The sequence below is a fragment of the Tubulanus polymorphus genome, chromosome 5 (genome assembly GCF_964204645.1).
Source record: "Tubulanus polymorphus chromosome 5, tnTubPoly1.2, whole genome shotgun sequence".
Classification (NCBI taxonomy): Eukaryota; Metazoa; Nemertea; class Palaeonemertea; order Tubulaniformes; family Tubulanidae; genus Tubulanus; species Tubulanus polymorphus.
This window is the reverse complement of record NC_134029.1, coordinates 12,814,910-12,828,092: the sequence shown is the minus strand read 5'-3', so window position 1 is coordinate 12,828,092 and position 13,183 is coordinate 12,814,910. Positions and strand designations below refer to the sequence as shown.

The following is a 13,183-nucleotide window of genomic DNA, read 5'->3' as shown; positions in this document are numbered from 1 at the left end:
AAATTATCGTAAACCAACGTTACCAATACTTGAATTTGGAAGTGAATGTGGGCTAGAACTAACAAAGGTACCGGTTTAAGGTGCAGATATACAGGGAATCCCTCTCATAGCGACCAACACGGTTTTATATCCCTTCTTCGCCGATTAGTAAATAATTTTCGATCTAAACGACTACAGGACCCGAAGAAGTCGAATAAAATACTCTAAAGCGTGTTAACTGTCGATAAATGAAGAAATTCCACAATAGAATTTTGTATCATGAAATTTATTATAGTTAAACCACAACGTTTCAGCTGTTGATTGACAGCCATCTTACTAAAAGCCCTTATCACTACGAATGTCTACATTCCACCTGATGATGGCTGTTAGTCTACAGTCAAAACGTTGCGGTTTCACCTTAACAAATTTTATCATATTTAAAATTCTATTACGGGATTTCTTCATTCATGACCCCAGGGACGATCACCAAAGGCCGTTACCGTAATCCAAATGAAATCTTGAATACCATACAAAGTTTCTTCTATTAAATTCGATCAAATATGGGCACAATTTAGATGATTTCTTTACAATGTTAAAAATCCACATGGATATAGCATATTTTGTTTGAAAAAAATCAATTCGCGAAATTAGAATTCAGGGAAATTCGAACACTCCGAAATGCACATCTTAATTTAAGGCTAAAAAAAATTGATACCTTGTTTCTCCGCTCTGCTGAGCTTAAATGTTGAACTGGCTGGCCGCCTATCTACCCTATACATTACTTTTTTTAAAATCGTGATCAATTTTACCATAACAGACGCGGCCGCTATAGAAATGAACTGTTTACAAATTTTATCATATTTTACAAAAATGACCCGGCTGCTGCGGAGAAACAAGGTATCATTTTTGTTTAGCCTAAGATGCAAAGACATCATTAATCTAAGAATTTAAATCAAAAATAAATGCAGACCTATGCTTGAAAATAGCTGCATTTGTTCAAATTGAGTTCTTTATTCAATTACATCGCCATGAAAAGAAGGAAATTTAATGAATTCAAACGTCATATTGAAGAAAGATATTTTGAGGGGTCTGGTTAAACATTGAATGGAATTAAAGGATATTAAAGCATCATCTTATTAGGCCAGCCGTAGGCTGAGCCTATTACTATACAAATGGAGCGAATTTAAATGACATGGTTTCCACACAAAAGGCTCTTTTGCTTGCCAAGTGAGGGCATATTCGAACAAATCACGTATTTAAGCGTAATCCATTCTTGGAATCGTAGCGAGCAGAATTTTGAAATAGGGTCTCATAAAAATGTTTTCTGCATTTTTCACGAAAGTTAAATCGGGAAAATTTCAATTTTTATCAGCCAATCAGGAAGTTGTGTCTTCCCTGTGATTGGTTTATCTGAAAATATCAGCAGCTGTTCACGTGAATTATCGCGATTTCATTACTGGCGCTTTTGCGCATGACGTCATGTATCAACACGCGACAATACTTCCGCGTTCGCTACGTGTTCGCTGATTGGCCCATTTACTGGGAAATTCCACAGAAGCCTAATGTGGTTTGTTACAAGCGCTGTGATTGGCCCGACCCGATTCTGGCATGGCTTTAGCTTAGTGGGTTCGAATCCCTTGACGGGTGAAGATGATGGATCCTATCAATATCTATTGAAACAAATAAGTTTCCCGGTTGGGCAGCCGCGGATATCTACTGGAAGTGTTCCGGTTCGATATTTCGAGGTTTCTTTGAATTTTGGAGTGATATAGAAATCCGGTAAATACGGCAGCGGTAGATTGTGAAAACCCATTGCATGATATTTGTATTACTTAATCAACGAAAAGCGTCGGGGCCGCGCCAGGAGTTTTCGTGATTCAAGTAGCGCAATAGCCTACTTCTTCGTGTTCGTCCACCTCAATTTTCACTCCGCCGATCTCTGACACGGCTCTGTCCCCGTCGGCGCTGTGATTGCACTTTCGTACCACCAAAATTTTTTATTTCTATATCAGGGAGGTCTGGAGAATAAAAAAGTCAAAATTTGGATATCACATAGGCCTGATTTCATCGGTTAAGTCGACCATGGTCGTTACGTTTCCGTACTTATTACCACCTAAAACCGTCTGAACAATTTTGTCACAACCAACATTTCGTTTACAGAAATCAGGTGTTCACGTGAATCCGCGGTATCGTCTACTGTACTGTTTTACTTCCGGGTTTTTTTTTGAGATTTAAAATTGTATTTCAAGATTGATTTCTATGAAGTCTTTAGTTGATTTGGTGTTTGGGAGGAATTTTTATTTGCTCTACAGAAAATTCATCCTTGACAATTGCGCAAGGTTCGCGAAAAAAAGGTTTTACCAAATCGGGTGTATGACCTTGATATGCTAATTAGCCATGTGCCCGAATTGCAAATTCAATCAAATTTTATTCTGCCAAAAAATGTTAAATACAATTCGCTTTCCGAGAGTTAATGGTATGCTGCATGGAACAAAGTTGTTTTGAGATGGGTCTTGAAGCTATTGAGGTCGAGAGATAACCATCTAGATAGTTCATGAGAGTTCCAAAGTTTTGAAGACGCTTCAAGGTAATGTCTTGATATTTGTTTTATACGTGTATCTACCCTAGACACATCTTCAGGCCAAAACTGGCCCTGTCAGATTCAAGATGGCCGACTGGCAGCCATTGTTGTTCGCCAAAATCAGCACTTTTTACACATTTTTGAAGTTTTCGAGGGAAATTTTGAAGACACTTTTATCAATAACCTTGATCATTCGTATATATTTGTCTCCCCCGAGGGCCCATCGGCATGAGAAAAATTGAGTCGATCGGACTCAAGATGGCCGTACTGTGACCTTTTTTGTTCCCAAAAATGTCAATTTTGGCCTGAATTCTGAGTACTGTAGCTTTCTAATGGTGCGCCATGTTTCATTGCAATTTGTAATGGGTATTCTTTGGAAAGGGATCTTTTATATCCGAGAGGGTATTTTTGACCAGGCAATTATGACGCACTTGGCAGCCATCTTGGGGTTATCAGTACTCATTCGTAGGTGGAAAAAAAGTTTTTCCACATCATAATTGATACTTGAGCATATTTTGCTACTATAATCAATTGGAAAGTTGTAGCTCATGACATGTTCTATGATCGAGGTGAGTTTCAAGCTCATTGGTTTTTTTTATGGCCACCAGGGGGCGTTGAACAATACAATAACTTAGTATTTCTATATTACATTCGTTCCTGCTGTCTGTGTTAACACACGATTTTACTATGTAAATGATATTGAGCAGGGAGTGTATATTGATAAATATAACCCACAGATTACATCATTTATAAAAAGCAAATCTGACAGGCTGGCCATTGTGCCCCTTGGGGCTCTTGTATTAAATTACCATTTACAACAAAAGCAGTAATAAATGTTCAAAATGAAGATAATAAATGTTTTCTATGGTCAATTATTAGTTGTTAACATCCAACAGAAGAACATGTTTATAGAATAACAGAGTACCGGAAATATGTAACATTATATAAGATTGATCAATATCCAGTAACTATTAAAATGATTCCTAAATTAGAAAAAGTTAATAATTTAAAAATAAATGTATTAATGAATTAATGCTATTACCAGAGACAAAAGGTAAAAATATTAAAGATTATACATTAGAAGCTTTATATTTAACAGAATATTATGATGATGAAAATGTTATAGATTGATGATATTACAAAACATTTCTTAAGATTTATCTTTGTAGAAAATGTTTATCTAAATCTATGACAGAAAATGCATTACTAAAACATAAAGAATTATGTGAACAACGATTTTATTCATTTGATAAAAAAGTTAGAGATCATGATCATTTAAATTCAAAATATCGCCGAGCTGCTCATGAAGATTGTAATTTACAAGCTAAAAAAGTTAATTTCGTACCAATATTATTTCATAATTTATCAGGGTATGATACCCACTTATTTATAAAACAATTATCAGAAAAATTAGGCGCCATTAATCAATAAATAGAAGAATATAATGCTATAAATGATTTAAATGTAAGAAAATAGGATTTTAAACTATTAGCTAAAACATCTGAAAATTATATTTCATTTCAATTTGGTTGCATTAGATTTTTAGATTCTTATAGATTTCTAGCAAGTTCATTAGATTATTTAGCAAAAAGTTTAGTTGATAATGATTTTATAATAACGCGGCATTAACAGAAGTTGAAAATGATGATAAAACTAATTGGGAAAGCGCAATTATGAGTTTAGAAGATGATGTTCCAATTGGTTATTTCTTTGTAGTTGATTTAGAATATCCTGAAAATATAAAGTTTAAAACAAGAAACTTACCTTATTGCCCAGAACATTTAGCCGTAGATGATAGTTATCTAAGTAAATACCAGAAAAAAATAAAACCGAAAGACCATGTTTTTACAGAAAAATTAATATTAACACAAAATAATAAATATAAGTATATTGTTCATTATAGAATGTTAAAATTTTATCTAAGACAAGGAATGAAATTAAAGAAAGTACATAGATATATTGAATTTAATCAATCGAAGTGGTTAGAAAAATATATAGATTTCAATACTCAACAGAAAACAATATCTAAAACTGATTTTGAAAAAGATTTTTTTAAATTAATGAATAATCGTTTTTATGGAAAAACATGTGAAAATATTAGAAATAGAAATGATATAGAATTTGTAAATAATTCTGAACGATTGAGACATTTACAATCAAGTCCTAGACACTTAGGAAATAAAAGATTTGAAGATTATTTAACAGCAGTAAATTAAAAAGAACGTCAATGAAATTTAATAAACCTATATTCGTTGGTTCAACTGTTTTAGAAATATCAAAATTATTAATGTATGATTTTTATTATAATGTTTTACAACAACTTTTCGGGGAAAAACATAGTGAATTATTATATTTTGATTCTGTAACAGCTGATACTCCAATATTATTAAAATACAATAATCAAATATTAATCAGAAGAATTTCAAAAATAATGTCAAAATGAACGTTATATTTCATATGGTGAAAAAGAATACAAATAAATGGATTAATGGATGTTTGGACAAGAAATGGATGGAAAAAATTAAAGAATATTATTAGACATAAAACGAATAAGAAGATTTATAGTTTGAATCAAATTAGGGTTTGTAGATGTTACTGAAGATCACAGGTTAATTAAACGAAATGGTGATGAAATAAAACCAACTGATATAAAAATCGAGATGAATTATTACATAAAAGATTTTATCCAAGAGTGAATCATATGTCATTTGATGAAATAATTGATACTATTTATAACATAGAACCAGAAACATGAGAAGTAAAAGAATATTTTATTAAAGGATTTTTTTATGGGAGATGGTTCAGCAGGTGTGTATAATTATGTTGGGTGCAATAGATATTGTTGGTATTTATGTAATCAAGATTTGAAATTATTAGAAAGAACTAAGAAATACTGTGAAGAAGTTTATCCAAATAAAACATTTAGAATCGTGGATCATATGAAATCATCAGCAGTTTATAGAATACTATCAGAATAATCCAAAAGATTTTGCTACAAAATATAATGATGAATTCTATATTCATGCAATAGTTACAAGTAATACTTCATCAAAAGAAAAGATAGTTCCAGATTATGTATTAAATGCAAAATATAATCTAAGAAAATGGTATTTTATAGGATTCTACGCAGCAGATTGTTCAAAAGGTTTCAAAAACCGCAAAACAATATCTTTAGCTCAGAAAGGAAAAGTTGCTATATCAGGATTGAATATATTATGCAATTCATTAGGTTTTAATATGAATATTGGATTAAATCTAAACCAAATTGCTTTAATTTAAGCCATGTAGAAAATGAGTTAACAGAAGAAGTTAAAGATTTATTTGAAATATATTACCCATCGGATTATGTTTATGATTTATCAATAGATGATGGAACATTCAATTCTGGGTTCCCATTAATAGCGGTCGATACGGATGCATACATACTAAAAATCAAAACAAAAGACATAACAAAAGACTTAAAAGCATTAAAGCATCATTTCGATTTTAGCAATTATCCAAAAGATCATGAATTATTTAGTAACGAAAATAAAAAGCAGCTTGGTAAATTTAAAGATGAATTAGGGGGTGATGAAATGATTGAATTTGTTAGGATAAGAAATAAAATGTATAGTTATAGAACAAAAGACCATGAAGCGAAAAAAGTTAAAAGGAATAACAAAGCATGTGGTTGATAAACATATAGAATTTCAAGATTATATAAAGTGTTTATATAACTCAATTGTAATGAAACATAGAATGAATTGTTTAAGATCAGAAGATCACGAGGTGTACATTAATGAAGTTGAAAAAACTAGTTTAAATCCATTCGACGATAAAAGATATATTTTGGATGATGGAATAAAAACTTTACCTTATGGCCATTAATTATTAATATTTTTATGAAATTGTTTCATTACAAATAAATCATCATCTTCTAATTCTTCATCTTCTAAAAGTTCTATATTTTGTTCATTAATACATTCAATTAAATATTCATAACTTTCATTCATTAGATGTTCTTCATTTTCACCTGATTGTTTTTCTATAATTTCTTTAGGTTCTTTCATTTCATTTTTCTCATTTAAATGAAGATCTATATTGTTCCACATTTCATTTTGCTCTTTTTCTTTCTTTTTATTTGTTAATTCATCAAATGGAATTATAATATCTATGTTTAAAAAATTTACAATCTTATTTAAAAAGAATTCATAATTAATTGAATCTGTTATTTTATGATCCACATAATATTTTAATATTTTTATGAATGTTTCTTTTATATTTTCCCTGTTTTCTTTTGTTTTTTGGTTTTTTATAATAATTGTAAATAATAAATATAAATACATTTTCTTCTCGTTTGTGCTACATGTTGATGGAATAAATGATTTGATTATATCTTTCTTAGTTATTTCACCATTATCATTTTCGATCATTTTCATTTTTTCAAGCCATTGCTTTTATTCTGCTGTATGATAGAAAATATTTTAAAAATTTCATCTAGATATTTTAATTGTGCTTTTTTAAATTGATGATTCTCCCAATCTTCTATATTTTCAGGGCTATATTTTCAACAATGCTCACAGAAATGATTCTTTATATTATTCTTATCATAAAATAATAAAGGTCTATTCCAAATCATTTCAGGTTCAGTTGCAACAGAATTACTATTCCTTTCGTAACTATCAACAATAACCATTAAGTTATTAATTTTACACTTCTCTGGATGTTTTTTAACATAATTTCTTGAAAATAATTTATTGCAATTTGGGTAGTTTATTTTAGGGGGTTTATAATTTTTATCATGTTTTTTTCATCTGTCGAGCCATATTATTTTTTCTTTGAAGTTCACCACAAATATCACATTCTATCTTCTCGTCCATTTATTTTGGAAAAATTTTTTTTAAATTAATTTTTTTGGTTCGAGGTAATTTTTTTGAGTTATAATTAATGGTTGAATTAAAAGAATGTAGAATATTTGTTGATTCTAGAAGACTTAAAAATTATAAATGACTTAATTTACTAGTACAATTAGATAGGGAATTTAGAAATTGTGTAGATTTGAAATTAGTAAATATTAGTTTATGTAACTCATTTTACAATATATCGAATAAAACTATTGAACTTAGAGTTTTTTTAAACGATAGAAAAAAAATTAATGGTTTCATCTTTATCTTAAGCCTGGATTATATAATTTAGAAACATTAGCGCAAGAAATTAATAGGGTGAGATCGAAACGTCGTGTCTTTTAAATATTTTAGATTTAATAAATAAATTCTGGTTTTTAAATTCTTTTAATCTGTAAATAGTGGGATTTTATCTTATTATCCGTTCACCACGTTTGAGTGTGGTCATCATTCTATTACTAATTAGTAATTTTTTTACTAAATAAATGGATGACAAAGTTGATAATATTGATATTATTCCTCATGATATAAATAAAACTAAATTAAAATTATATTTGGAAAAACAAATATTAGAATTTGAAAATGATTTAAAAGTTAAAAAGAAAAAATGTTTATAATCTAAAATCATATTTTATTTCATTATTAGTGGTTCAGTTACAATTAGTTCGGTATTGACATTTAAAGCAATATTCAGTCCATTAACACCTTTAGCTGTATCAATTGGCGTTTAAGGATTATCATCAAGTGTTGTAACCGGAATAAGTTCAAAATTAAATATAAAAAGTTATAAAGAAAAAATTAAATCTAATATAAAAGAAATAAATAATTTAAAAATACATTAGATTATATTATTAGTTAAATGGTAATATAACAATTGAAGAACAAGATAAATTATTAAAAGAATAATTAAATTGTTAATTTTTGATCATATAAATGGTAGTTAGTTTTCCAAAAGCTTTCCACTATAATAGATGAATTGAATATATTATTCCAGCAATAGATTTTAATAAAAATAGTACATATAGAAATGAAGTTTTAAATTCATTAATTAATTTAGATATTTATGTTACTGAAAGTAATAATTTTAATGTAAAGATGGAAAATATATTTCATGTATATTTAATCAATTAAAAAAAATTGAAAGATGAAAAACAATGGTTATTAAAATCTGATATAAAGTATTGGCAGAACCAATTAAATTTTGCTGTTTATTGCGCAACAACAGGATGTGGAATTAGTTGGAATGATCATTTAAATAATTCAAAATTTAAATTAATTCAAAGTTTATTTAGATTTCATACTTATTTTCAAATAAGATTAATATTGAATGAATTAGAATGTCCTTTACCAGGATCTAGATATTTTAAAGAAATAGATAAAAATATTAATTTATCAAAGTTTTATATAATTTGTAATGAATTTAATATAAATATAAATTATTCTGATTTTAGAACAAAAATTGGAACAATAAGATTACTTCCTTGCCCTAAAAATATTGCACAATATTGTACACTTCCCTTACCAATTAATAGTTTTTACAATTTATATAGTCGTAAATTATAGCTGCATTTGTTATAATTGAATTCTTCATTGAATTATATCGCCATGAAAAGAAGAAAATTTGGATTTATCTTAAAACTACATAACTTATTGACAATTTGTAAACAAATTTAACTCCAATCTCGACTTTTATTGGTTAGAGTTGGGAATCGCTCATTACATTTCACATCCTCAAAGAGTATCTTCAATATCTTCAGATCTTAACTGAGTCACTCTAAATAGAACTATACCCAAAACTATAGCGTGTCAGTGAGTAGAGTATTCACTATAGTTTCTGAGTATGTTTATACTGTCATGTATCACTGCTAATCTGAAGCATCTGTTGCTGCAGTGTATTTATAACCCGAAATTACCACGCCATCTCAAAATGGTCACTTTTCAATAGTTGACTTTTAGGAACGATGTGTTTTGAGAGTAGCTGCTATGGTAGGAGTTACTATCACAAAGTCGCTGTTAACAGGTGGGTGGTTTTACAGTCACCTCTACTGCTAGTATGCACTATCGAAACCAGATGTTTAAAAATGGTCACTTTTCAATAGTAGAGTCTTTGAAACAGCCACTATAGAAAACCAACCGAATTGAAAGGAATACTATTTCAGAGTGACTGATTTGAAATGTATACTACTGGAAAAGTAGCCGATATCGTTAATTGCTTATTGTTCTGAAGTGGCTACTAAGTAAAACTTATTCTTGAAAAACACGTAAAAACACTGCTTTTTGGTTTACCTTTGTCAGCAGTATGAGGTTGGCATTGAGCCAATTCATGTAGAATCGCGGTACGTTTTTTTATGTGAGCATTTGTTTTATTGGTTCTCGGCTTAAACAATGTGTAATCGATGCGATTGAAGACATGACGAACCTCCATCGATGACATGGTCAGCATTGTTAGAATTCGACGAAAAACGACGAAAGAAAATTCTTAGCTCTCGCGTATAAAATTGCAATTACTTCGATTGGGGGGCGTTGTCTCTACGAGCGAACGTGATTGACTTTTTTTTGGATATACGGGGAATTCCGGCGCTACTAAAATAATTATGGGAAAGCCATTAATGGCGAACATTTCATTGGACTAGGTGCCGTATATGTGCGAATTTTAAATGCTCATTGCTGGTGAGAATTATTTCACATATCGCCAGAGGTATTGTTTCATTTTAATACCCTGTGAATGTGTTGATCGAGATTGTAGTGAAGCGAACGTTCACTATACAAGGTCTCCGTGTGCGGGAGTGCTAAACATTAGACTGTTGCACACACAAACACATGCTCATACAGACTACTATATGGTGATGCTGTAACGCTGCTTGGTGCGTGCACGTTTGGTATGATAACAGGCTGAATAATCGTCGTAGCAGATGAGCGCTGTGTTTTCTGTTTGATAGAATTTGTAATGAATTGTAATTTCTTGTTACCTGAAAATACTAAGCAGCAAACTATAGGTATAGGTCGATGTCTGAATATTGTAGTGGTAAATTCCAGGATTTAAAACGATCTAATACTACGCCTCGGTTTTAGCTTCCGCAGCCATACATTGGAAAAGGTTTCGTTTCCAAGACTCAATATTCAGCCACCCTCTATGTGACATCATATGAATTTGATTTGAATATTTTTTCATATTGTGAAGAATATTTCTTTGAAAATGTAAAATAGTTTCCAATGCCATGCCTACCTGTACCCTACGAAATTATGGACGTAGACCATAAACAAATGTTTATCTTTCGTCTCATTTGACTACAAAATAATTCTTTAAGAAAGATAAAATACAATATAAACTTCTAGAGCTTTGAAGTCACGAATTAAAAAGATTTTTCAAGCAATGCCCTTTCTCCAACCAACCTCTAGCTTTCAAGGTAAACCACACTTTGCCCATGGGCAATTTATTAGCACTAAGTAATGGCACGTTTTCACATATGAGAATTTGCATACTTGGAATTGAAATATATTAAAGTTCAATCCTTCCTGGAAGTGTTGCCATATTTTGTGCGACTTATCTGGATGTACTTTTCGACCTACTGGCCCTCACTTTATAAACCCCCTAAGTTTTCTCACTTCAATTTATCTGAGTTGACGTTGTTACCTGAGCTACATTGAATGTGATTGGCTGTTTGTTGGATATACAGGAAATTCCAGGAACTTTCGATGTAATTGGGAAAGCCCATTAGGAAATGGCGAGCATTTCATTCGACTAGGTATCGTATGTTCGCTTATAATTTGTTTCGTGTTACGAATGTAACTGAGTAGGCTATTCAATTAAGTATCCAAACTAGCAAGTATGGCGATACGAATGGAGTTTTGGCTTAGATTTGTCTTGTCAATGCCTTAACCCCTTGACCGCAACTTATTTTTATAATAAATATACCCGTACGCCACTTATTTTGGGGGGATTTTTATGTCGTGACCCAAAAGTTGAAAATTGCTTTCCAGTCACTTATTTCTCAATTAAACTGCTATAAACCATATATATTTGAAAAGGTAACATTCAGAGCTATCTATTCAAGCCCATAAAAATACTTTTTAAGATACTTGGTTGTGCATGATGATGTCATTATGATGTGAATTTTATTATATTCTTCAGATACATACCAGACTTGAAAATGAGAAATATTTGAGGAACCATCCAGAAGTAGAATGTCTTATTGCAGGATTTCTTGGGTAAGCTCTTTTTATTCATGTACAGTCAAAGCTCGTTATAATGCCAGCTGCGCGACTGTCAAAACTGGTATAACGCATGTGGCCGTATAACGAAATGGGATCGTGAGAGTTGACCTAGTATACACAACATGGCTATTAACCAAATCGAGGATTAGACGTTAGTTGACATTTGTTTATCTTAATTAAGGAAAGGGTAAAGGTCTTAGCTCATTTCATTTAGATAATAGAAACAAATTATACAGTAGATATGTGATACTGCCGACCACATGTATCGATTCTTAACCTGAAGACTGGAAGCGATGATGAAAGATCATTAGCCGTTTAACAATGTTTTTTCTATGAGTATGAAAGGAGGTTGTATGATTTCGTTGGCGTTCTGGCAGAGGGTGAGAGGTGGTATAACGAGAGCTATTTACATACATATAGATATCAAATTAACTGTCCACAAGGAAATTCTTGGTGATATTACGGATGGCGGTATAACGAGCTTTGACTGTGCTTCTCGGCCACAAGAGAATTAACGAAACCCTGAAGACATTGAAGGTATTGAAGCAAATTTTGTGTCAAAAGATGCATAATTAAAATCACTGTTGCCGATAACAAAATGTTAAGAGTCGTGAAGTGGTTTCCGAAATATGGCTAAAAGTAATTTTTATCATCAACCATAACCTAATTAATGGTTAAGTGGTCAATAAATGAATTCTGCATTCTACAATTAGGCTACTGTAAAAATTAGACTTTTGATCGGCTGTGCTGATTCCTTCCCTACCCAGAGGTGTGACGTCAATCTTAGAACCCGAACCAAAACAACATGGCTATTCTATAGAAACGGGTGATACTAACAGCGATTTAAGTGCAAAGTAGTGACTCAAATGCATCAAATGTCTGAATTTTATGAAGCCAACCGTTGTTATTAACACTTTCGTTACGTGTTACATGGTCAGCGGTGACTTTCCACCACACCTTCACTATGTACACAGTCACAGGTGTCTCGCATTTTCATGGAGAATTTTCATAATACCCATGAGCCATCTATTGCAAAACCTTGTAAGTACCTTTGAAATATATTTATTGGAGCAATCAGGGATGTAAATATCCCGCCAAATGGCAGAAATCCGCCAACAGTTGGCCCAAACGGAAGTAGCAACTTTGGAGTTTTGTTCTTGTTTTTCGTGCGATTGATTCTATCTTAACTAATAGAGTTGAAGTGGGAGGAGTTAGAACAATTGGCGAGTGATAGACAAGGGTGGAGGCCTATATGCTAGGGGAGAGTCGCGATTTACCAAATGCTGTGTGCCTTTAGACTGCTGTGTATTGATATAAGTGCGGCTTATATAAATACTGTGCAATGAATTATACACGCCGTTTTTATTTCGCTTTTGATTTTTACTATTAGTTGATTTTGAAACATTACCAAACTATAAGAAACTATTTTATCACCATCCTAAATTCTAAATATAGCTGCATAGCAGCGATAACAAGTTTTCTGCACAGTCTTAGAATCCCGTTCAACGGTCAACACGGTTTTTTA

At 31.3% G+C, this 13,183-nt stretch overlaps 1 protein-coding gene across 2 annotated transcripts in view; it reads left to right on the top strand.

Annotated features, from left to right (window-relative positions):
- Positions 1-13,183, top strand: part of LOC141905829 (RIIa domain-containing protein 1-like) — a 74,166-nt gene that overhangs the window by 40,313 nt on the left and 20,670 nt on the right. For both annotated transcript variants that reach the window (XR_012619277.1, XM_074794879.1), the window contains one exon: positions 11,576-11,652. Coding sequence is in view for 1 of the 2 variants with exons in the window: in XM_074794879.1 (XP_074650980.1) it covers positions 11,576-11,652 (77 nt within the window). In the remaining variant the exon portion in view is untranslated. The remainder of the gene's footprint in view (positions 1-11,575; positions 11,653-13,183) is intronic.